Source organism: Callorhinus ursinus, unplaced genomic scaffold, assembly GCF_003265705.2.
Source record: "Callorhinus ursinus isolate GAN/ISIS: 27379988/994484 unplaced genomic scaffold, GSC_fseal_2.0 scaffold6, whole genome shotgun sequence".
In the NCBI taxonomy this organism is placed as follows: domain Eukaryota; kingdom Metazoa; phylum Chordata; class Mammalia; order Carnivora; family Otariidae; genus Callorhinus; species Callorhinus ursinus.
The window spans coordinates 59,570,723-59,596,802 of NW_027397068.1; the positions used below are offsets into that span (position 1 = coordinate 59,570,723).

The following is a 26,080-nucleotide window of genomic DNA, read 5'->3' on the forward strand; positions in this document are numbered from 1 at the left end:
ATGTTCATTATTTTTAATAATTGATTACATTGGTGATAAAAAATTCTGACACGCAGATATATGTGAACTTGAAAAAATTCTCCAGGACCTTCATTATTAAACTGCACATTTGCATGCTGTAGGCAAAATTAATTTCCCAATATTTCACTCCACTCATGTACAAGATTAGGAAAAATATTATTTATTGAGTGTTTATTATATCTTGATACATTTATGGGTATATACCTCATTTTGTCCTTAAAATATTGCAGGAAGGAAGATGTTCTTCCTATTTTTGTATTAGTTTATTCAGTACATACTTGAGTTGCTACTGTGTGTAGGCCCTGGGGGTACCAAGTGCACTGATGATTCAGAAACTTCAAACAGACAACAAAATAGTCACTTTCACTTACTATTGGAGATGTGATGCGGTGGCAGAATATCTTCCAAAGGTGGGACTATCGTGGATCATCTGAGTGGGCCCGGTTATTCCATGCACCTTTCAAAGTGAAGACGAAAGGAGTCAGGAGCCAAGGAATACGGGTGACCTTCAGCCAGAAGCTGGAAATGACAAGGAGAAAGAACTCTCTCTAGGGCCTCCACAAAGGAACACAGCCCTGCTGACAACTTGATTTCAGTCCAGTGAGCCCTGTTTCGGAAACTGACAGAACTGTGAGATGATAAATTTAGGTTGCTCTAAGCCACTGAGTTTGTGGTGATTTGTGACAGCAGCATGGCACACTAATGGGGTAAAGGACATCATGCCATGGGTGGAGTGAGGTGCCATAGAAGGTGTCTGCACCAAGTTCTGGAGGGAAGGTAGAAATTCATTAGGTCGGACGGGGAAGGTTAGTGGGAATGGGCAGGGAGGAGGAAGGATATTTAAGGTAAAAGAAGTAAAAAGTAGGAAAAAATAAAACAAGATGAAATCAGAGAGGGAGACAAACCATAAAAGATTCTTAATTATAGGAAACAAACTGAGGGTTGCTGGAGGGAAGGGAGGTGGGGGCTAGGGGGTAACTGGGTGATGGACATTAAGGAGGGCGTGTGATGTAATGAGCACTGGGTGTTATATAAGACTGATGAGTCACTGACCTCTACCTCTGAAACTGATAATTCATTATATGTTAATTAATTGAATTTAAATTAAAAAATAAAACTCTGAACTGAGGGTTAATAATTGATTCATTTTTATAGGTAAATAACCTCATAGGACTCAGACATTGCATCCTTTTGCTTCTAGTCTGGGCATTCTTAAGGTTTAATAGAGCTAATCTATAATGATCTACTTTTACATTAGCTGTTTGCCACACAGCCTATTTTATACATATGACTACTCTGAAAAATAAATGATACTGATTCCGTAGAATTCAAGTGTTTGACTTTACCCAATTATATAGTCATTAATTTTATGTGAGTGTGAAGAGCTGCCTATTCATGGTTGATTAATTGCATGTGTGTACTCATTTAAGTTTTTTGCATTTAGGTACCTTTTTGGCATACTTTTTTTTGGGGGGGTTTTTCTTAATACTTTTTTTCTGTTGATATTTTAAAAATTGAAAACATGGGTGGGATTAGGTAGAAGATAAAACACCAGTCACCACACTAACAGCCCAAATTCTAGTGGGTAACTTCTAAATTTTAGAAAATAAAAGAAATATATACATATGATTTAAAAAATTAGAAGTACTTAAAGGTTTATTACAAAATATAGCAGTTCTCTCACTACTCACTCCCTAGGGGCAACGCCTTTTTCTCCTTTTGGCTTCTCCTTATGTCATTTATACATTCCCATATTCTACATAAAATGAGTGTACTATTATCTTCCAAAACATCCGTATTAGACCCTGTCTATTGATATACTGTTCTGGTAAACATATAGGGTATAGCTTTCTCATGCTACCATTTTCTTAACCTTCCTCATCATTGAATTTTTTTTCACTTTTTTTTTGTTATGGTAAAATACACGTAACAAAATTTACAGTCTTAACGATTTTTAAGTATACAATTCAATGGTAGTAAATATTCATGCTGTTGTGCACCCATCACCACCATCCATCCCCATAGCTCTTTTCACCTGGCAAATGAAAACTCTGTACTCATTAGACAATAACGCCCTATTCTTTCTTTCCCTTACCCCTGGCGACCACGATTCTACTCTCTGTCTTTATGAATTTGACTACTCTAAGTACCTCATATAAGTGGAATCATACAGTATTTGTCTTTGTGACTAGCTTATTTCACTTAGTATAATGTGCTCCAGGTTCATCCATTTTGTAGCAGATGTCAGGATTTCTTTCCTTTTTAAGGCTGAATAATATTACATTGTAGGTGTATATTACATTTTGCTTATCCATACATTTGTTGATGAACACTTGGTTGCTTCCACATTTTACCTATTGTGAATAATGCTGCTGTGAACATGGGTGCACAAATATCTTTTCAAGACCCCATTTTCAATTTTTTGGGTGTATGCCCAAAAGTGGAATTGCTAGATCGTATGTTAATTCTATTTTTAATTTTTTGAGGAATCACTAGACTGTTTTCCACAGTGGCTATACCATCTCATTGCTGAATTTTTAGATAAACAGATATTCAGTGTTGACATTGTTAATGTATGTTTAAGCATCATTAACAGCCAAGCACTGAAGTTTGTTATAATTTTGCTTCCTCTCTGTTTTTTTCACCTGAAATTCATAATTGCCTTGCGTTTATGTGTTTCAGTTTCTTTGCACCTGTTACTAATTCTTCCCACATTTTCCAAAGGTCTGACAGTGTAATTTCCCACAAAGCAATCACAATAAGTGGTCTATCACTTCTAATATTTTTTTCTGAGAGACATTTCTTCTGTAGACATACTTTCTAGGCCTGGTGCACAGCCATAATCCTAGGGATATTCTGTACTTTCCTCCGAGTTTTGAATCCCTGTTTCCTGGATTTTATGTGTTTTTTGTTTGTTTTTTTGTGTGTTTTTCTTCTCTCTTTTGGGTTATTTCCTTATTTTGTCAGAGTGTGTCCTTCATTAGTTTTGTCAAGTTAAAATAAGAAAACATAGCAGTTGGAATGGTGATGACAGCCCTCACCTGGCCCAATTCATCACTGTCTCTTCTGAGATCTCTTTCACCATTAGCACGAGGGCCTGTTTGCTTCTCCCTCTCTTGGATCTCTTGTTTTTGTGCTTCTCCTATCTTTTTTTTTTTTCCTTGATTTACAAACTGGTTTTTGTGGAGGCCATCTCTCAGTGGCTTCTTGAAAACTGGTGTTTGGCAGGTAAGTTTAAATACATTATAAATAGATTGTCATTATTCTATAAATACTTATTATAAAACTGTAATAAGGACTCTGAGAAATATGGAGATATATAAGACTGCTTCTGCCCATAGTGAGTCTACAGAACAGAAGAACAGAAAACAAACCCGTGTAATACCGTCAAAGTAAAATTTAAGCGTGAAATAAGATCACAATCCAAGGGCTTTTCCAGGATACATGTGATTAATTTCTGTATAGAGAGGAGTAATGACCTTTTAAGAACTCAGAGCAAGGAAATCTAATTGCTCTGGGATGTTCTAAAAAAGGTAGACCTTAACCCTAAGGATCAGGAGGATTTTGGTAAGTGGAGGTGGTCAGGAGGATATTTTTATGTGTATATGAAGTTTTGGGTTGGGCACAGCCTTAAGAATATCCTAGAGAAAAAGGAACATAACCATGTTAACCTGAACAGAGTATTGGAGAGAACTGGGGGATAAGCTAGAAAAGCGAATTAGTGATAGATTACAGAGGACATTGAGTTTCAGGAAAAGCAATTTGGGTTTATTCTGTAGCTAGCTAAACACTCTTGGAGTTTTTTTAGTAGATAAATGCTCAGATGAGGTTGATGACTTTCTAGAATGGCTTAAGAATAGAAACAGCTTTTATGTCTGACTTTTTTCACTTAGCAGAATGCATTTGAGATTCCATCCCTGTTGTTGCATCTATCAGTTGTTTATTGTTGAGTAGTGTTCCATTGTATGCATATACTAGAGTTTATCTGTTTTCCACTTGATGACATTTGGGTTATTACCTGTTTGGGGCCATTGTGAAGAAAGTTTTGCCTATGGGTTTTGTGTAAGTGTATGTTTTCATTTCTTTTGAGCACTTAGGAGTAGGATTGCTGGATTGTTCTGAGTACACGGTAAACTTTATTAAAAAAGTCTGCCAAAGTGTTTTTTAATGGCGGTACCATTCTACACTCGCACTTGCAATGTAGGAGAGTTGTAGTTGCTCTGCATTCTCACCTGCACTTGGTGTAGTCATTTTCTTAAAGTGATTCCAATCTGTAGTGATATCTCATTGTGGTTTGAATTTACATTTCTCTGATGATTAATGATGCTGAGTATCTTTTCATGTGCTTATTTGCCACCCATATATCTTCTATGATGATCTCTGTTTAAATCTTTTACCTATTTATTTAAAGAATTTGTTTATTGTTGTGTGAAGAAGATAACGTGTTCATTATAAAATCAAAGAATACAGAAAAAGTACAAACAGGAAAGTAAATCACCTTAAATCCCAGCACCTAGAAATAACTTTTAATATTAACATTCCTGACATTTATCCTTTTATCTGTATATACACAGTCCTGTATATAGGACAGGTAGATGGATGCATGATGTATGGGTAGATGAGTGGATGAAATAGAAAATATATATAAATGAGATATTACACATGCTGACTTTTTATTGTGATATAGTTCATACACCATGAAATTAACCCTATTAAAGTGTACAACTCAGAGTTTAGTATATTCATCATGTTGTGCAACCATCACAATACTCTTAATTTCAGAACATTGTATCATCCGGAAAAGAGACCGAATACCCAATTAGCAGTCCCCATTGCCTTCCACTCCAGTCCTAGGCAACAACTAATCTCTTTTCTCTCTGTGTTGATTTGCCTTTTTTGGACATTTCATATAAATATGAATAGAATCACACAATATGCGGCCTTTTGTGTCTGGCTTCTCTCACTCAGCATGTTTTCAAGGTTCATACACGTTACAACAAGTAGTAGTACTTTGTTACTTTTTATGGTTGAATAATTCAAGTACGGGTATACTACATTTTATCTATCCATTACTTTATCGATGGACATTTGGGTTGATTGTAGTGTTTCGCTATAATAAATGATGATGCTCTCTGAAAACTTGTACACAAGTTTTTGTGTAGATACATGTTTTCAGTTCCCTTGGGTTTAAACACCTAGGGTGTAATTGTTAGTATCCATTTTTAATTTTTTTTTTTTTTTTGAGAGAGAAAGAGAGAGAGAGAGTGGCACAGGGAGGGGCAGAGGTAGAGAGAGAGAATCTTAACTGGCTCCATGCCCAGCACGGAGCCCTATGCAAGGCTCGATCTCACGACACTGAGATCGTGACCTGAGCTGAAACTGAGTCAGACGCTTAACCGACTGAGCCACCCAGGTGCATCTAAAATGATTTGTTTTCTTCTTATGAAGCTTTGAGGTATATAAAGTTTTAAAGATTGAATTTACAGATATGTGTTTCTCTTAAATCATGCAACTCCATATTTCTGTGTATTAATTTTGATGTAGATTTAATGAAGGGTTTCTAAAAGCTTGATTTTCCAGTGTTTTTCAAATATAATATTATTAAATCAGCTTAAAGAACCAATTTGTATTGATCTCAGTTGTTTTAAAATAGGTAAAGTAAGCCCTTTAAATTATTTTCATTTTATCTTAAGTATTTCTTCTGATTTTACTGCTTCCTGGAATTCATTTAGTCACTCATTGCATGAATATTTATTGATATTTCCTCTGAGTGTCAGGCATTATACTAAGGTATTGAAATAAAACATTGGGGGATAACTTAATATACAATTAGGAGTTGCAAAATGGAGTCATAATTATTTTATCATATGAATGTGATTTTGTTACTATTTAGATGTCTCTCCCCCTCTCCCTCTTCTCGCTATTCACATTACTCCTCCCATGAAGGATTATTCAAGACACACATATAAATAAATGTCCCACTTACCTTAGGTCCTTAAATAAATAAAGGTTCCTCGGAGGCTGTCTGTTAATTTGTTTGTTAGGGCATGCGTGATGTGGGCTGTCCCACCGTAAGTCATAGAGACGTGCCTATCATGTTGTTCCTTGCAGCATTGCTGACAGACAGAGTGCCTTGGAAGTGGAGTTGAGGACCGTGCAGGCCTCTCGCCGGGATCTGGAGAACTTCCTAAAGTGGATACAAGAAGCGGAAACCACAGTTAATGTGCTTGCGGACGCCTCTCAGCGGGAGAATGTGCTTCAGGACACGGTGCTGGCCAGGGAGCTCACACGGCAGCTGCAGGCAAGTGTGCAGGGACCTGCACCCAGCAATTTTATTTCCGCTGTGCTCTTTTGATCCAGCGACATGCAAATTTATTACCGTTAAAGGGTGAGATTGTTACCTCATTCGGTTATGAGATCCATGCTCTCCCCTGTGAATCATTGGTTTCGGGAAAGACGATCTCTAAAATACTTTACTTAGTAAGAGAGAAAAAACACCTTTTTTTTATGGAAGTAATACTTGTTTATTTAGACTTACAGGCTCATAGCTGTTCTGTTTTTGTCATTTTAAGCCCTACACACTTCGCCTTATTGAATCCTAAATTATAAGGGCATTTCCTTTTAATATGAAGTTGCTTCTTTCTCCATTTATTTTAACATACTTAATATAAAAGCTGCAAAGGCTCTGTGGCTTAATTTACAACTAAGAGCATTAGGCTTGGATATATTACTTTTATGTCTCTAGCTTGATAGCTATGACTGCAGATGCAATCTGAGGTTCAAATTCTTCTCCACGAAATGTGCTAACACAAGATCTTTCCTTTACAAAAATGTATGAGGAATCTCACGTAGCATGACTGTACCCTTTCTCTGCCCCCAAGTACAACTGCTTCAGTGCCCTTGAAGTTACCATCTTTGTGTAGAATGACCTAGTCTTGCCAATCGCAGACCTTCTCCTTTAAACCGATTTTAATGGTGCAGTTCCCTTGTCTGCCACAGTTTCACATCTGCTTACTTCTCTCTGCCATGTCATTCGCACATCATTTTGACTGTTATTATTTCTGATATGCCTGTGAACTCATGACCCAATGTCATCTGAGGCATGTCTTCTCCTGTCCCAGCTGATCACATGACTCTTCAAGGGCAGAGAATACGTTACTCCATACTGTTGCCGATGCGGTGCCGTGTGCACATTCTAGGTAAACACTGACTGCTAACCGTGGACCCTGACTTCACCATTATGAAATTCAGTGTGATGACCTTTTTGAATCCTTTCTTAGAATTCTCTTCCCTTGAAACTCAGAATGTTCACAAATTTGTGGATCTGGATAGAGGGTACAGTAGCTTTCTTAGAACTATTCCTATTAGGAATTATCTCTAAGTTTGAAATTGTTTTCACTAAAAAGTATCAACATTTTTTTTAAAGGACCTTTTGGGAATAGACTTATTTGTAACTTGTTCCCATGCATATGGACTATTAGGGTGTTTTATGGTGGAGCCGTTGAGATTAACGAAAATCTGTGTTTTCTTACATTACTTCTTATTTCTTGTTCATTGCATAATACATTTGTGACTTGGTAATGAAGGTGACCCAGCAGGTATTGAGGTTAAATATGTTCTTTTGTCTCACCATCTAGAATCTCAGGAGGCCACTGTCCATGTTATTTGAAGAAATATTTAGCTATCGTCTCATTTTCGGGAGGTTAGAGAGGGCTCTAAGTGTGGGCCAATGCTAGAATGTATTGTTTTTTATGATTTGGACAACTGGAAGCCTGATCTATAAATGCTCACAGATGCTTACTTTACCTAATGGTGTAAAAAGAAGATACCCAGGCTGTGCATTTGAGGAGACAACAGTTTTTAGACAATGAGTAAAGGAGGCTTGAAATGAACCTTGATGATGAGCATCAGCAAAGTGCAGACCTGTCTGCATTTAATAATGTCTTCTGGCACATTTTATCTTGGGATATATTCTTACCGTAGCCAGAATTCTTCTCGATAGTTAGTGAATACCCAAACTGTAGAAATAAATGTAAATGAAGATGTTTAAATTCCTTCTAAATAAAAATAACTAAGCACAAGATTGCTTGTCTTATGGCAACCAGCACCAAGAAAGAAAGGTTACTGACTAAAATAATAAAGCACATTATGACATGTATAGTAAATGCCTCTCAAAAATAGTTGCCGAAATTTAATGTTGTGGCTCATAAGAAGTATAAAAGAGGGCATTTATTAAGAGCCTATTTCAGTCTGTTTGTCTAAAGATAAACACATGTATTTGCTTTTGTTTAGGATATTCCCTGTTATGATAATTTGCATGATTTTTCACTGCCTTGCTCCTTTTAAAAATGATCTTAATTTTAAAACATTCTCTCCATTTTATTTAAAAAAAATCCTATGTCTTTATTTTTGGCACCTTATAGGTAGATGCATTTAAGACCCTTAGTACCTTTTGCTGAGTATTTCCGAGACAAGAGAATTTAAATTATCCCATGACTTTTTGTATTAATGACGCCTCCATTTGTGTGAATGAACAGGTAGTTAAAATAAATGGAATGTTTGGGAATGGAAACATGTTTGTTGAAGAAAATGAATGTACAAACAAGAGTGTCTGAAATTATAAAATAAATTTTCTGGTGATGTGATGGTAGGGGGGTGGGGGTGGGGGTGGGCAGTTTATGGGTGCACTGAAAAAGATGGAATAAGGACCTCAGTCTGTGTGCACTTGGTGCACATTCACTGGCGGTACTTGCTTCATGTCTTAGGACAACTGGATGCAGAGCCATAGGAATATTTCATGAAGATGAACAAGTCTGTTCTGTTTTCAGTTTAAGGTGAATTTGAGTAAGTTTTTGATAAAGGATAGTTTGGAAGCACCATGGAAGATGAAGATTAATTTCTGGGAGTATGCTATGATACATGCCATTTCTGTTAAGGATGGATGATCATTTGGATTTATGTATTTATGTTTTACTGCTTGGCTGCAAGGCAGTTAGGCTTTCCTCCTCAGCAGAGTTGGCAAGAGAAAACCCAATCCTTTGGAGAGAGAAGCTCCTGAATTTCTGAGTGGTCCAGATCATCGAGGGTCTTACTTGACTTGCTAAGTATTTTATATTTTAAGCTGGTGGCAATAGGGAGAAGTCATTAAAGAATAGTGAGCAAGAGAGGATGCAGTGGGATTTGTATTTTATTAGGAATCTAGCCGATAGCATTGTGAGGAGTGGATTTGAACTGGGCAAAACTGCCAGTAGGGCGTGCAGTCTGCTAAGATAGTCTTGCAGCCATCTGCAGAGGGGATAATGACCAGAAATGAGGCCGTCCCAGGGGGGAATAGACCTACTGACTTGATAGTATGGGTAGACAAGGGAAGAGGAGAGACTAAGAAGATTGCCAGGCGGGATTAGAGGCCACGATTGGGAATACAGGGAAAGAAAAACTCAGGGAGATGGTGCCAGTTAGTGTGGAGTGTGAAGGAATGATCAATTTCATTTTGACTATGTTGAAATAAGGCATTTGGGTAACATCCAGGAGGAGATGCCTCACTATGCCTTTGTCACTGTGGATCTGTATTTATGTAAGGGAATTTGACTCAACTGCAGAAATTTTTTTTTTCTTTGAAGGAAAGCCTAGTATTGGCTTCCCTCTAAGTTTATTGGTTCAAATGCATTGATTCTGAATTTTCTTGTCTACATTCTAGGATATTATTATCATTTTAATTGTATTTCAAAGTATAAGCTTTACAGTTTAGCAGGAACCAATTAACTGAGATGATCTGATTCTTTCCTGGACAAAAGCCTGCTGCCCTCCTGCCTTTTGGGGGTGGTTTTACGATAGGTGGCTATTTTTGCTCTTGCACAAGATGTGTTTGGGGATTGTTATATTTTTATCTCCTGTGTTCTGTTTCAGCCTAATTTTCCTCCTCTCATTCCATAGGTGCAGGTTTTGATTGTTTAGATTGTTGCTGATCTTGCCTGATACCCACGTCCAGAGCCAGCATGGTGTTTGGTGGGTAATACCTCTGTTGTGTACGCTTCACCTGCTGGTTCAGGGACAGGAATTACAACTTCATATAGTTTTTTGATAACAGCTTTATTGACATATAATTCACATTCCACACAAGCCATCCACTTTAAGGTATACAATTTAGTTGTTTTTAGTGTGTGTGTATTCACAGAGTTGTGCAACAATCACCACAAAGAGAACATTTTCATCCTCCCCCGCAAAGAACCCACATATTGCTTTGCTATCAGTCCCCCTTTACCAGCTCCCCAAACCCCTACACCTAAATAATCACAAAGCTGTTTGTTTCTATATTTTTGCCTGTGAACTTAGTATTTTTGATTACATCACTGACTGCCTCTTCAGGTTTTGGCTTCGTGTAGATGTTTTGACATTGTTAGCCTATCCAGAGGGAGGCAGTATAGGTTCTCAGTATAGACCTGCAGGGGAAAAAAATATACAAGGAGAAGCAGCAAAATATACACAAACACTGCTTGATAAACACAACTGTATGAAACCCAGTGTAGGACTTTCAATCACACTAACATGAGGGACTGGGAAGGCAGACAAAGTAAAAGAAGAGAAACAAATACTTTCAGGACTGCATTTCTTTTAAAGAATCATGACAACAGTAGAGAATAGCAGCCTTACCTGGGTCATTAGTTTGAGCAGGACACTGATAATGAGAAACGTCTGGCTTATATTTCTGGCTGTGCCCTTTGACCCAGTCATTTAATCATTCTGGGTTATTTTGCTCATTTCCTAAGAGTACTTTACCCCAAATGATACTTGTAATAGTATCCAAGCCACAGTAGAAGACACACCTCACATATGCACATACCTAAAAAAAACCCAAATTCTGTCCTGGGTTTTTATATCGTATAATCATGTTTTATGTTTCTTATAAAATTAAAACAGCATTATGGCAAATAAGATGAGATCACGAAGATGCTGTCTTCAGGGGAAATGTGGTAATTTGGAATGTTAGTAGTCAGTTACAGACTTTTTTTTTTTTTTTTGTATTTTATTAATCTCACTGTTTAGTTAGAGAAGTCCTAACCTAACATTAGATATGTGATTTCTCATGGCTTTTCTCCTAGGCAGGCGTCTGAGAGCCCACGGACGACCCTGCTTTTAGGGTATCCTAGGTAAAGCCACATACCCCCTGCAGGTATTTCTTGTTCCGTTTTGTTTTAGATGATCTTGTTCCGAGACCTGTCTGGAGGTGATTTATTAGCACTTAATGTAGGGGCTGATCTCATTAAAGTCAGGTACCCTTCTGCTCTTCTCAAGATTTATAACAATGTTCACTCATCCCACAGAGCACAGCAAGAGAGCTACATTTAGTGGGGAAGGGAACGCATCTCTCTTTAGAGCGAGTGAATGAATACCACTCCATCTCTTAATATAAACTAGCCTCGAGGCAGGCACTGTGGTGATGTGTTGAATCTCGGTTCTCAGGGGATGTCTGCTATGTATCTGCAGCTTTAATGTTTCACTTAATATCCTTTTTGGCTACGGAGCGTACTCCTCTCAACCCCAGGCTGCCTTTGGCTCAACAACTTGCTCATTGTCTGCCGGTGCCGCGCTGAGCAAGTACCGGCTGTGAGCCTCTGCTGGGGGGGCTTTCTTTGTGGCATTTTTCTGTGTTTTTTTTTTAAATTGAGAAGAAGTTGAAGGAATACCAGCCTCCTTTTGCCTAGCCCCTAAACCCCTGTATCTTTCAAATGCATTCCTGGAAACGAGCATGCTCAGAGAACTGGCAAATCATTGTCCAGTGACCGGGAGGAAATGATCATTGCTCTTCATTTATAATGCAAATTCTGAGGTGTCTCCAGAAGTGTGGTAAACTTAAAATGATGGCTGTGGTGAGAACGTCTCTGCAGAAAGTTGTGGTTTTGTTACATCGTTTACAAAGGATGGCAGTTTCTTCTCCTCGGTATCAGAAGCTCTGTAAGGTAACTGAGTGATTGAAATGAGGATCTCGGGTGTCTGACAATTCTCCTGTTTCTCAGGCTCTAAAAACTAACCTTTCAGGGTTCTTACCAAGGAAAGATTCCTTTTCTTAGTGACCGATTATAAAAGCTGTGAAAGTGAATTGCTTCGTTAAATTTTGTTTGAGCATCTGAAACAAGTGTTGTTGTAGTGCATCTTTTATTTTGCATTTGACAAAATCTTATCTTCTGAGAAGGGCTGATAAACTGGAGAAAATACGGCAAAACTACATTCATTAAGACCTGTTACCTCGGTGGTACTTTGTAATGTCTTAATATTGAATTACCAGGTATATTAATCGTGTAAATTTCAGTAAATTTAAAAGAAGAGTTTAAAATAATTCAGTAGATTACTTAATAACTGTCTATCCCTTTCTAGTTAATTGTTTTCCCATTAAAAAATTAAAGCACATTTTCGAAACTACTGGACTGAATCTCATCATAAACTATCCCCTATATTCTTGAATCCTCATGTATGATAGCTAAACTTGAAGAACTTAATTTTATTTGAACAGGTGGATTAAGTACACTTTCAGGAGGCAACTTGTTTGACACTTGCAAATTTCAAATACTATGTCATCCTAAACATAAACCATTGAATGGGCTCTTGTGTCTTAAAGAAAAGTTGCCTATTGTATTTTTGATCATAGTTTTGTCTGATATGCCATGTTCATACTGTCTCGTTACTTTGTCAAAAATTGGAGCAATTTGATAGAAAAGGAAGGAAGGAATTGTAATAGGAATGTGAAAGCAATTTATACAGCACCGCAGTACCACATTCTGCCTTCATCATGCACTTAGTACCATTCTCAAGAATGCATCTTGTTGCCCTGTTAGCTGCCCAAACTCATTTGTAATTGGAACGACTGTCTCTAGGACAATATGGCTTTTCCGATGATGGAAAATATGACATGTCCAAGCATCTAAACCGCATGTTATGTGGCAGTGCATTAGAAAGGGAAAGCAGTATTCTATGAACTTTATCATATATTTTTATTTTTTACAGCTTGGTCAATTAACTGTATTTCTGTCTAGAAACTTTTTTTGAAAAGTTTTAGGAGACAGATTGGTAGCGGGGCGTTCTTTGCAGAAATACTTATAAGGGTTTCATTTGCATGAGAATTTAATTAAAACAATACAACTAAAAATCCATAAATTAATTATTTCAGTGTGTTGTGTTTTGGTTCGCTTCAGAGAATATGTTTATTCTGGTATAAACATTTTATGTATTTCAGGAACAGGCAGCTTTGATAACAGAGTAAAAGCTCACTAATGCGTGTTATTTTACCTCTTTAACTACAAGTGTGAATATATAAAGCATTTTTTTATTAGCTGGGTTATTTTTCTGATCCATTTATATGCATACTTTCACAAAATCAGGTCTTTTTCTCAAGTCATGTGACCAAAGTATTAAGTTAGTCTGAGGTAGGAAACAGTAGAAGTTCAAATACTAGAGAAAGTTATTTAGTTTCATAATTATACCCCAAATAAGCACACGTTCAACTACTAAAGTCATTGGGTAAATTAATTGCCATCAGAAGTACTCTTTGGATAGATTTCTTGAGACTTAAAATTTCCTAAATAAACTTAAAATTTAAATGTTTAGAATAAATGTACTTTTGGTTTTAAAAAATTAAAAGTTGTATTATTTGCCCAGTTGAAATGTCGCCTTCTTCATTTCTTTCCTTAGATGGAAAATTAACAACTGCCCAGATAATCAAATGAGAAATATGCAATTCCACTACTTGCCAGCAGGTGTCAATATAAGGCAGTTATATATGAGATTTTGGCTGAGGGATTGGAAGTCTAGAATAGGAAGTGGCAAAATTACTATGAAATAAATCAGCTAGTAAGAGATATTATTTATTTGCTTGGTTATATTTTGAAAATTGATCTTAGTTACTGAGCTGTGTTAACTTATATGGTATAAATAAAAGTTTTAGTTGCAGAACTAAATATTAACGGTTGCTATCCCAAATACTGGCATAGGTAGGTATCTATCTATAGAAAGTGAAAATACATAATTGTATTATAATTATCAGTAGTCTTTGTGTACTATTTAAACGTTTAAACAAGTTTGGTGTATATTTGCCTTAAGATACCATAAATTCTTTTCCTCTTAAATTGTGAATGTTATAATGACTGTCTCTCCCTATACCTCCTACATTCTCTAAATTTGGTTTCTTAGAAAGGAAGTGCTGTTAAGTTTCAGTGTTTCTTCATAAAAATATAGAAGTCTCTTGTAAATACATTTACAGATCAAAGTGAATGAGAAAAAAATGTTGCATAAACTAAGGGAGATGTGACTATTTTAAATTCATATTGGCATTTTGAAATCCAGTGTCTGTTAATATTCTTACCCTCTTTTCTTCTTCTTCAGGATCTCTCTTTTTACATAATTATGTGGAAATTTAGTCTTTTATCAGACTTTCCTCTGTGATACCTTGTCTTTGCTTCTTTTCATACTTCTCTTGAGTGTCAGAAAATAGATCATGTGTTACACATTTGTCAATCTATGTTGAAAATTCTCATTTTGTGTGTTTCCTCTATGTTTTGAAGGGGGGGTAGATAGAACTTGGAATTCGTGGCTCTCAGAGTTAAAATATGCTTTTCCTCCTCTCCACCTATTCACACATTCACTTGTATTTTTGCCTTTAAAAATATTTCTTCCTTATACATGCCATAAAATTTGGGTAGGAAACTGAAACAGAAGTAATGCTTACTTCGAGATATAATTAGCAGCAACGAAATTGCCCTGATGACCTAAAATCACCTCATGCTGGTTGCTAATTTTTGGTTTTGATTGCTTAGTTCCTTTAAAATATTAATGATTATAAAAAACAACTTTTCTTCTAACAGAGCACAGCAAAAACAACTGAATGTAAGTGATTTAAAATATAAAATTAATTTGTTTTCATTGTTATGTGATTATTTGAGGATATTTTATCATTAAATCTTTGTATAAAGCTGAATTTATGTTGAGTCAGAAAGGAGTTTTATAAGTCCTGTTTTTTTCCTTAGTGTCCATTTTCATAAAGTATTTATTAATTGAGGACATGGTAAAAGCAGCTTTTTTTGTAAAGCAGATTGAGATATGAACCTTATAGCAAAATAAGAAAAAAATATATAATTAGTGTTATAAATTGGAATCCTCAAGACTTAATAAGCATTTAAAAAATTTTGATTTAAGTAATGTAACTTCTGTTTGCCTGCATATGTATATAAATCACTTTAACTTTTGTGGCTTTAATCATCTGCAAACTTTTTTGATCCCGTAGTCCTATCAGCAAAAATATTTTAAACTTATATATACACACAAACATATAGTCATTTTAAAATTATACACATATGCTATGGGCAAGTCACATATTAAATATTAGAAGAGCATAATTTTGTTCTTACTTTCCACTTTTCTCTTCTTACACCTCAGTTAGTTGTCCTTTACTCTCTGTGTCAAACTCACGCCATTTTGGTGACCACTGATTTAGTGAAACTGTGGCTGTTCCCGGCCTTGGCTTATGGGGCACTCAGGCTTTCACGATGGTGCTGATCTTGAAGTCATCCCTGAAAAACCACGTCTTCTGTGCTGTCAGAGTGGTTGTCGATGAGTACTCTGAAAAATAGAGACCAGAAGATCTTGAGATCTTGCCTCGCAAATCTGGACTGGCCAGTGATGACTATAGAAGCCTTGCTGTGTGTGTGTGTGTGTGTGTGTGTGTGCGCGCGCGCATGTAGACAACATAGAGCTATATGGAAGGGTATGCTGTCATGGGCCAAGGATGTATGACCACAAAGGTACAGAGTATCTGAACAGAGTTTCAGATTCATTGACAAAGTAAATCCACACACCATTTTTCACCTACACGTGTGGGTCCCCTTTATGTAGAGATAGTTGAGGTTGAGTATGTGTTTTTAAGAAGGTGTGGAATGGAATGGTGAATTTTCAAATGACTTACACCCCACATAGTTAAACTTTATGTTTTTTATTCCCAAACATTTCCCCACCTTTTTTTTTTTCTTCAGGTGGAAAACTACTATCCATGAGTAATCAAATCTTCACATGTTTTAGGGTGATGATGCTTTACTTTGTCGTGATCTGAATGTTGAAATGTAGGTATTGTAAGGTCAGCTCTCAGTCTCCATAATCAAATCATACACAGGATCGTCTGAACCGTAGAAGGTCGGAGTCATGGTCTCTAGCTGAGATGTAGAACTCTGGTTGATTGTATGAGCATTGGCTCTTCTTGGTTTTATGAGAAATTCTCGGTTTGGTTCCTTCAGAAAATTTTTGAAGGCTGAGGTTTAATGGAGAAAAATGCCATACATGGAAGGATTTGCGTGCATTTAACCAGTCATCATTGATGCATTAGGCATGTTGCCTCACAGCTATATGGACCCTGGGCAGACTGCTTCCCTTACTCTCTGTCCCTGTGCCGTGTCAGGGGGCTGAGATGATAGATGAAGCAAGGTGGGTCAATGGAGACAGGAATTAGATCTCTGTGTGTCATCAGATATTTTCCCGTGGCTTCTGAAAGCAGCAGCATGATTTTAGATGATTCTCTGATCTCCATGTTGCCATAGCTCCCCAAGTCAAGGTGTATATCAAAATCATTTTAAAAAACCAGTTATCTAATTAACATTTTATTAATCAGAAAACTCATGCCATTAATGACTTTTAGCTAGGCGTAGTATAATTAGATATGATGGAATGCTTTGTCAATTAACTAAAAAGTAATTAAAACCATTCTACAGGATTGCATTTTAAATAGTTCCTTAATAGCCAAGATACCATTATTTGCATAAGTCTAGATCTGTGATCTACAAATCAGGGACAAAGTCAATCTGACAGAGTTGGAGTAGCATTATGGATATGGATAAAAGTTCTCCTTTGTTTTTAGAGTAGCATTTGATAATTGTGACTAAAATGTTGATATCTGTGTTTACCTAGGGGTAAAGTTTATTAAATTTCAAGGGGGAAATTTCCAAGGTGAATGTACTGCTGGATTTTAAATGTACAGACATGACCCACTCCTTCTTACTAGGGACTGTGAGCACTGCCAGCTTCTCTTGGGATATTTGATGGTTTATTTTTAGCTCTCTAAAATAAGCAATTAGTAGAACTCTTACCATAGAGATAAAAGAATATAGAAAATTTCATGCTATGGTAGCTTTCTCAGTTTCACAAAGTTTATTCATTTCTGGGCAAGGTAAATGAGTCCAAATAATTGAAATTGGAAAGCATATGAAGTGCATCAGATGGTTTCTTTTCATTTTTCTTCTTTGAGTTTGTTCAGTTCTGTGGAATTATAGAAGATTAATTTATAACAAAGCTCACTTATAAAAGCAGACAGAGCCTTGTAATGCTTAATAAATAACAGGCTGATATGAGAATATGGCTTGATAAAGCTTAAGCAAGAATTTTGGAAAAACATCAAATGGAAGATGGCATTGTACTGTTTTTACAACAGACTATTTTGCTTTAAGAAAATTGAAAGAAAAATGGTCAAATACAGCTATAAAATAACTGCAGGCTTTCATGACTAAAAAAAGTCTTGTTACTACTGATATAATTTCCTTTCATTTTTAGAGTGTTCTAGAATTTACAGAGTGTTTTCTCATATTTCATCATTAATATATATGGTGTTAATTAATAATTATATTATTACTTATCCTTAAGAGATAGGTAGGAAAGAAATCATCATTTTTCCCAAAAACAAATGGAGAAACGGGATTGGTACACTGACAAGTTAGGGAGCATGTCAGTAATTGCTTCGCTAGGGGCACCGGGGTGGCTCAGTTGGTTAAGTATCTGACTTGGGCTCAGGTCATGATCTCAGGGTCCTGGGATCCAGTCCTGTATTGTTGGGCTCCACGCTCAGTGGAGAGTCTGTTTCTCCCTCTCCCTCTGCCCCTCCCCCTGCTTGTGCTCTCTCTCTCTCTCTCTCTCAAATAAATAAAATCTTTAAAAAAAATAATTAGTGTGTGGCACAATCTGAACTAAATATAGGTTTTCTCAATCTAGTGTCTCCTTACACTTAATTTCAGATAGTTTTAGGGATTATACTGGGCTAAAATGAACCATGCACTCTAGAAGGTATAGAAAGAGAAATCACATTAAGTGGTAGATACTGTTTTATTCTACATTATTTTCCTATGCATTTCATTTTCTAAAGAAATTTAGCCTACAGTTTCCTTTAAGACATGAGGAGATGTTGGAAATTCTCTGATTCAACTATTTCATTTTACAGATGAGGAGACAGATCATCTATAAGGGATATTTATCACTGCTAGTTTTGTAGGATGGAGATGTACTTGTTTTCTCCTAGAAGTTTAAGCCTAATGAAATATGTTTTTTTTTTTTAAAGATTTTCTTTGGGGTGCCTGGGTGGCTCAGTCGTTAAGTGTCTGCCGTCAGCTCAGGTCATGATCCCGGGGTCCTGGGATCGAGCCCCACATCGGGCTCCCTGCTCAGCAGGAAACCTGCTTCTCCCTCTCCCACTCCCCCTGCTTGTGTTCCTGCTCTCACTATCTCTCTCTGTCAAATAAATAAATAAAATCTTTTTTTTTTTAAAAGATTTATTTGACAGAGAGAGAGAGATAGCTAGAGCAGGAACACAAGCAGGGGGAGTGGGAGAGGAAGAAGCAGGGGAAAAGCAGGCTTCCCACTGAGCAGGAGCCCGATGTAAGGCTCCATCCCAGGACCCTAGGATGGTGACCTGAGCCGAAGGCAGATGCTTAACGACTGAGCCACCCAGGTGCCGCGAAATAACGTTCTTTTCAAAACTACTTTGATATTTGAATTCTGGCTGTATAATTTTAAGAGAACAAAGATTTTGTTCTAGACTTTGGATATCTTTTAATGGGCTTATTTTGCAGTTTTATAAAAAATGATGGATTGGTTCATTTTATTGCAAATTAGTATAGTTGGTTCTGGGTTTTGATTCATAATTTAGTTTGGTTTGAGTCTCATTACACAAGTATTGAATTATGTATTCACTGCAACTAATTTTCTACGCTCAAATGTAGTTTTTTATCATTATATTTAAAAGTGCATAATAACTTCTTAAAGAATAAATTGAAAATAGTCAACTAATTTTCTAGACTGGGTCTTTTCTAATAAGAAATTTGTGGAGTTTTTTTGTCATTGTTTTTTGTTGTTTTTTTGTTTGTTTTGTTTTTTTCAGTTCAACTCAAAGATCATGTATTGAATGGCTGTCATATGCCAAGGTACATGGTAAGCAGCATATATGCATAAAGTACAGCATTACATTTTCCATGTAAAATAAAGAAGTTCAGGTAACTTGTTCTGAAGACTCAGCTAGCTTGAAGTAGTGCAAGAACAAGTTTCCATCGACCACTGAGCTTGTGACAGAAACTCTTGTAGGATGAGTATTCCTCAATTTATGGGGCTCCTCTAGATTATCGATTAGGCTCCCAGATGGCACTTGAAAATCTAGATAAACCACAGTGAAATTGATGTAATCTTAATTTACATCAAACATCACATTTGGAAGCAGTCCTATTCCATTGCCAGAAACTGAACAGAGCAAAGAAGTTATCTTTACTCTGACTGACACTGGAGGAAAAACAAGCATGTTTGCTTAGAAGAGAATGGAAAGAAACTGCCGAGCCTCTTAATGTATTCTCATCATTTTTAAGAATTACGGGTTTTTATGCCATCAGTTTTGAATCTAAGTTCACTCTCAAAACATTTGAATTACTGTTCTTGGTACAGGTATACTATTAACTATAGTCTTTTATGGAAAACCCTTGATACTGGGCTCAAAAATGATATAAAATGAGTTTAGTTTTACTTTTTTTTCAGGGCATACTTTGCAAGAGTTTAAAGACATAAAGGAAGAGAAAACTTTTTTTGCTTGAAAACGTTATCTGACACCATATGTGCTCCAGGTTCAGCATTTTAAAAGGCCAAGGTGTGTGTGCACCTACCCAGTGTGAGCTGCCAGGGGACCATCTTTCCTCAAGCTGGGGTGGTTGCAATATGGACGCAAGGGAAGTGTTTGTGATTAGGGCTTTTTTTTTTCTTTTGAATAAACTTTCTTTTTAACTTTATATATCATGAATGTTTTTCCATGTCATTAAACATTTCTTATGTTGTGATTTTTTTTAGTAGTGTTAAATATAATTCTATTGAATGGCTATAGGATAATTTACTTAAGCGATCAACTATGGTTAGATAACTAGGTTATTACCAGTGTTCTCACGATAAATAATTCTGTGATGGACATCCTTATACATCACTGAGTACATCCTGATTATTTCCAGGATGTGCTTTTAGAATAGAATAACTGGACCAAATTAACATTTGATGGTTTCAGTTTATATATTGCCAGATTTCCCTCATGCGAGGTGTTATATGTCCATTGGCAGCTTGAATGCCTGATTTCCTGCACCCTCCCAGAAAACAGGTGATATTAATGAAAAAGTATTTTATGAAATTGTTAGATGAAAAACGTAGCCATGTTGTAGAATGGAAACCAAAATCTAGCGAGGTTAACTGATTTACCTAAGGGTGGGAACGACTAATCTATTCCAGGACTGTCTCAATTCCAGATATGGGCTAGGAGCCCAAATACTGTAATGTCTAAAATGGGATGTGACAAATACCATATAATAAAGCTAACTATTTTTTGAACACAGAAGAAAAAAAGTAAACTCTGATTTGAAAATGTCCGGGAAGTGTTTAGAGAAAAGGTAGTACCTCATAGGGCTCTTGAGGAATGGGTCAAGTTTAACAGAGTAGAGAATTCTGAGAATAGACAAGTGAATGAGCAAACACACAGGGCACAAAAGTGTGTTCATTATAGTTAGAAGACATGGGGTACTTGTTTATCAGAAATGGCTATGAAATTCACTCATTAACATTTTTATCTCCATAAAAAAATTATCCTTTTGGTGGCCAGCTCTGTATGCCAGATTGACTTTTGATTGTTTCCAAAATTGAGTCCAGTTTTAAAGGAAAAATATTTGTGAATATTGGCGATATTCAGACATGAAGGGCATTTCCAAAAGGGAATTATAAAATGAAAAATTGCACAATAACATGTCTTTGAAATAAGAACATAGTTCTTCCAAGTGTCTCCTTTAAATGGAACAACCTTCCTTTGGACATGAGTCATTTTGGTATGAGAGTGACAAAAACAGTTATACTTTTAATTCTAACTCAGTTGATGAGAGAATGACACAATATATCAAGCAAAAATGAAAGATAATTCAGAGTGGAAGTCAGTCTATCCACTGTTAAATTATAGATTTATAGAACTTTAAAGTTATGAAGATTGAAACTATTTGACCAGTTTCCTCATTATTATATATGAGGAAACAAAGCCTTAACATTTATGTGGAGCTTTGCTCTTAATGTGCTTTGCTATATTATTTTACATTTCCCAAGATCACACAGCCAAGTGATTCTTGGCTACATATTTAAGTTTCCAGGAGATTACTCTAGTGTCCATTACATTTTATGTGTGCTTATTTTAATAGAATGTGCATTTAACTTTGCCTAGTATTTATAATTTGATGTTTATTTCTGTGTTTCTCCTTCTGAATTGTCAGTTTCTTGAATTTGGGGCCATATCTTATTTTAGAAGTATTTGCAAATGTTGAATAAATAACCCAAGTTTCTTTTTTTTCCTGAGATTTACAATGTTTTTTAATATAGTAGAAATGCTGTATTTGGACTTCATATTTTTCTTTTTAAAGAGTTTTATTGAAATATAATTCAAATACAATACAATTCACTCTTTTAAAGTGTACAGTTCAGTGTTTCATTTTTTTAAAGCATGTTTTTAGGTTGTGCAAATGTTACCACAATTAAATTTTAGAACATACCCCCTCCCCAAAGAATCCATGAGCAGTCTCTCCCCATTTTCTCCCACTCCACTGTCTTAGCCCTAGGCAACCACTGATCTATTTTCTGGGTTTTTTTCTTGTTTTTAACATGAGATTGGGAATAAGAGTTTGAAACCTCAAGTGTTAGGTGAAAGGGCTGGAAAAATAATTGTAATTTACCGTGATACATTTACTACTTTATCTTACAGAATTTGATAGTTTTTTTTAAAGATTTTATTTATTTATTTGAGAGAGAGAGAATGAGAGATAGAGAACACGAGAGGGAAGAGGGTCAGAGGGAGAAGCAGACTCCCCACCGAGGAGGGAGCCCGATGCGGGACTCGATCCCGGGACTCCAGGATCATGACCTGAGCCGAAGGCAGTCACTTAACCAACTGAGCCACCCAGGCACCCCCAGAATTTGATAGTTTTTGAGTTTTAATTATCAATAAAAGGATAGCTTTTGCTTAAATGATTTGTAAACCTTATAGCACCATAAAATATGGTATTTATTTTTCATACTATTTTTTTAGAGTACCATAAAAGTGAAGTATATTGGGGAAAATGTTGAATTTGGAATCCGAAGCCCTAGGTTTGATGACCCTGCTTGCTGTTTGATCTTTTGTAATATTCAAGTAATATATCAATCCTCAGTTTCCTCATATAGACAGTGGGAATAATATGCATTCTGGTTATTTTAGAAAGATATTATAGGACTGCTAAGTTAATATTTATGAATTTGCTACAAGGGCTAGAGTATTACTAAAAATAAAATACTAAATTTTCTGTAATTTCTTTTTCTGTAAACCAACCAAGCAACAAAAACAATGACAATATTTACTCACAGGGCTTTTACCTTGGTCCCCTGCTGGAATAATTTTTGAAATACTGAAAGAACATACTTGTCTACTTCTTAAAGCTTCTACTTGTCTCAACTCAGGCGGCAGAATGTTGAATACCAGCCACCTCATATATTTTTCATTTTTCTTCTTTCCTACGGCACCAAACCAGCTTCCATATTAAAGTACATTCTCTGCCAGCAAAATCATACTCTTTCCAAACAACTTAGATTCACACTGAGGCTACATGAAAGGGACCATGTCTTCAGAGAAGGACTAATAGGCCCCAAGGCAGCAGTGTCTAGTCAAAAGAAAGATTCTGAAATTTTTATGTAATCCAAAATTAGGGCAGTCATAATTTTTATAACCTATACATTATTTGTCTCAGATGCTGGTGGGCACATATAAAACTTGGGAAGGCTTAAGGAAGGTCTTTTTTGAATTTCAATAATAATTAAATATTCTGGTAATTCTCAGATGATTTGCATAACCTGTATTTTGAGAGTGAGGTTTTGATAGGTACTGAATAACCTGAATTAATGACTGATGACTGAGTGCTGTTTTGCATTAATTCTTGAAGCAAATCCTAGATTGTTTCATTACATAGCTTGTCATTATGGAAGATCCTTACATAGTGTGGTGGTAAAGAAAGGGAAACGTTTGCTCTTTTTGAAGTAGTTGTGTCTAATGGAAGTCTAATGACCTATTATGCTTATTTCTAAAAGCTGAGCAGTGAAGCTTGAGAGGAAGCTAGTGAAAGATTCAAGAAATGATAATGTAAACCAAAATCTTAGGAAGTCTCATGTGGTTGAGAATCAGTGATTTATGATAATTAAATAATTCAGTAATTTACTTGTGCCAAATGTCCATCCTTACTTGAAAAGCTGGAGTGATTTCTTGAAAGGTACGCATACCACAGAGAGCTGAGGTAGAGGGCTGCTTCTGGCTAGGTGTCTTGTACCTTTTAGGTGTCTTACAGTTTCTCTGAATTTAGTATGCTGATTGAACAAGGCGGTGAGCCTAGTGTTCTTGCGGGTACTGAAATCATAGAATTAATAACCAGTGATGACTTTGGATATTTTCAAGCTCATTTTCTTCATTTTTTAAAGATGAGAAGACAGAGGCTTAGAGGGGTTAATTGATCTGTCATAGGACATATTAATGGTGAGTGGCAATGGTAGAATTGCTTTGACAAGGATATATTCTCTTTTTGGATTTCATGGGACTATATGATTAAAAATGTATTTTATAGATTTCTGAGATAGATTATTGACACCAAATGAATCAAATAGTTGGTATAAATGATTTACTTGGAGATGGGTCCTGAAAATAAATGAATAAAACATACCTGTTTAAATCAACACATATGGTAACCTCTTACGGTCGTTAAAGTTGGTTGTCAGTATAGCAGTGCTTACATTGCTGTCTTTCAACTATTCTGTATCCTTGAATATTTTCATGATAAAGTGTTTCAAAAGTAGCAGCAACTCTACAATGATAAAGGTTGGAGAGATTACTTGAAGCTCCGTAAACTTAACTATGGAGACTCATGAAAAAAATTCAGTTGCTCTCTACGTATGTTCCTCACATTTTCAAAACTATGGCTAGGACAAATGCAAAATAGTTTAAAAGTGTCTTGACTTGCCCATAGTAACTATTTACAGAGTCTGTAGCTTTTCATTCTTTTAGCTTATTTAAATTTGAACAAGTCATTTTAAAATTCTCATTTTTCCTTTACAAAAGCTGCACATGCCTATTACAAGTTCGTGACTTCCCAAAGCATGAAATATGTAGTATTGATACCCTTGTTGCGTATTGTTTACTCATTCTTGTGGAGATTAGAAAGAAAATTGTCTTTGTGAAAGCATTCAGTGTTTGAAATTTAATCTAATCGGAAAGTTTGGTTTGTACCCCTTCTTAACAAGACTTTCCAAGTCCTGTTTGGAACTGATAACTTTTGTCCAGGTAGGCTTGTGGGTGCTTGACATAACATCTTCATCTTTCATGTTTATCGAAGTTAGTAGAAATTTATCAAGACACAATTCTTAAACCCCTTAACCCTGGGACTATCCTTACTTCTATTTAGGAGGGACGCGTCAGCTTTGCCAAAGGAGCAATCTACTCATAATACTTACTACAAAAGCCATTCATATTGGCATCTTTTTGTTTTGCTTTTCTCATCTCTTCTGAGTCACTACTTTAAAGCTGCTGCTTTGTAATAATTTCACTTAATCACATATGGTACGGCTCTTTCAGGACTCATGCTGTTATTTTTAAGCTTTCTGTCTCTTATACCTTTCTATATATATATGTATATATACAGAACACTTTCATATGGCCAAATAAACCAAAATTTCTCATCTGGTGAAAGAATGATAGAAACCATACTATTTGAAACCTGGAGTTGTTCCTTATTTACTAAAAATTGTATGGAATGCATTTGATGCTGTTTTCCAAGAATGAATTGGAATGACATATTTGGATTGAATTGGAATGAGACCATAAATAACTGAAGGAGTGGTTGGGAGATTTCAAAACGTATTTATTTATTTATGATGTAATTTGTGCTCCTGATTAATTGCTCTTGATTAACCTCCCTGCTCTTTAAATTAAATCAAAATTAGCAAATATTTATTGCAGTCTCGGAGAAACCTCATTTAAGGCCTAAAGCACCATGGAGAGCAGTAGAATGTTTCCTTTAATAAAAGCCAGAATGTGAAGACTAGGAACCCATCTCCCCATTTCTTGATATATCCCTGTTTAGGACAAGTGCATTATCAGGAAATGGGGTGGTTGATTAGGCTGGAAGAAAGTGAGGAAGGGTACTCATTTAAATAGTTCTCCATGATATCATTTTACATTGAAGAAAATCTTTTGGGAGGATAAACAAAGAATTAAAGTACTTGTAAAGCAGTGTGGGGCAGCGGAAGTGCCCTGCAGAAGGACTGAGAGATTCACTTTCTGGACATGCTTTTTACCGTATTAAATGAAATGGGTACGTCACTGACCTTTGCCAAGCTTTGCGGCTTCATCTTAAAGTTAGTATAAGAAAATGTTTTTTAGAAAAATCTGTGAATTAATACTGTGAAGGAAATCTAGTGACAGCTCTTAAATATGCATATGTAGTAAATCACTTTTAATTTTGTTTGGCAAATTAAAGCAGATTTCATTAGTTTTAAAATTAGCATTTACAGTTTTATTCCTGGATATATTAAAAAGGAAGTGTTCCTTTTGTAAAATTCAGAAGAGGAAGAAGAAAATAAAACTTCTGCAACTCAGAAGGGAATATTATTAACGCCTTTTCCTATTTTGTGTCACTCTTCCTTTCTTTGTGTATAGATATTTGTATGAAGCATATTCATATAAATTTGGAAT

The 26,080-nt window shown here is 35.9% G+C and overlaps 1 protein-coding gene across 18 annotated transcripts in view; it reads left to right on the forward strand.

Annotated features, from left to right (window-relative positions):
• Positions 1-26,080, forward strand: part of UTRN (utrophin) — a 498,468-nt gene that overhangs the window by 254,775 nt on the left and 217,613 nt on the right. For 16 of the 18 annotated variants that reach the window (XM_025866206.2, XM_025866193.2, XM_025866194.2 and 13 more), the window contains one exon: positions 6,133-6,322. In XM_025866206.2, the coding sequence (XP_025721991.1) occupies positions 6,133-6,322 (190 nt within the window). Of the gene's footprint in view, positions 1-6,132; positions 6,323-11,688; positions 11,979-26,080 lie in introns of those variants that run through there. The other 2 variants (XM_073894041.1, XM_073894042.1) reach the window with 2 other exon arrangements.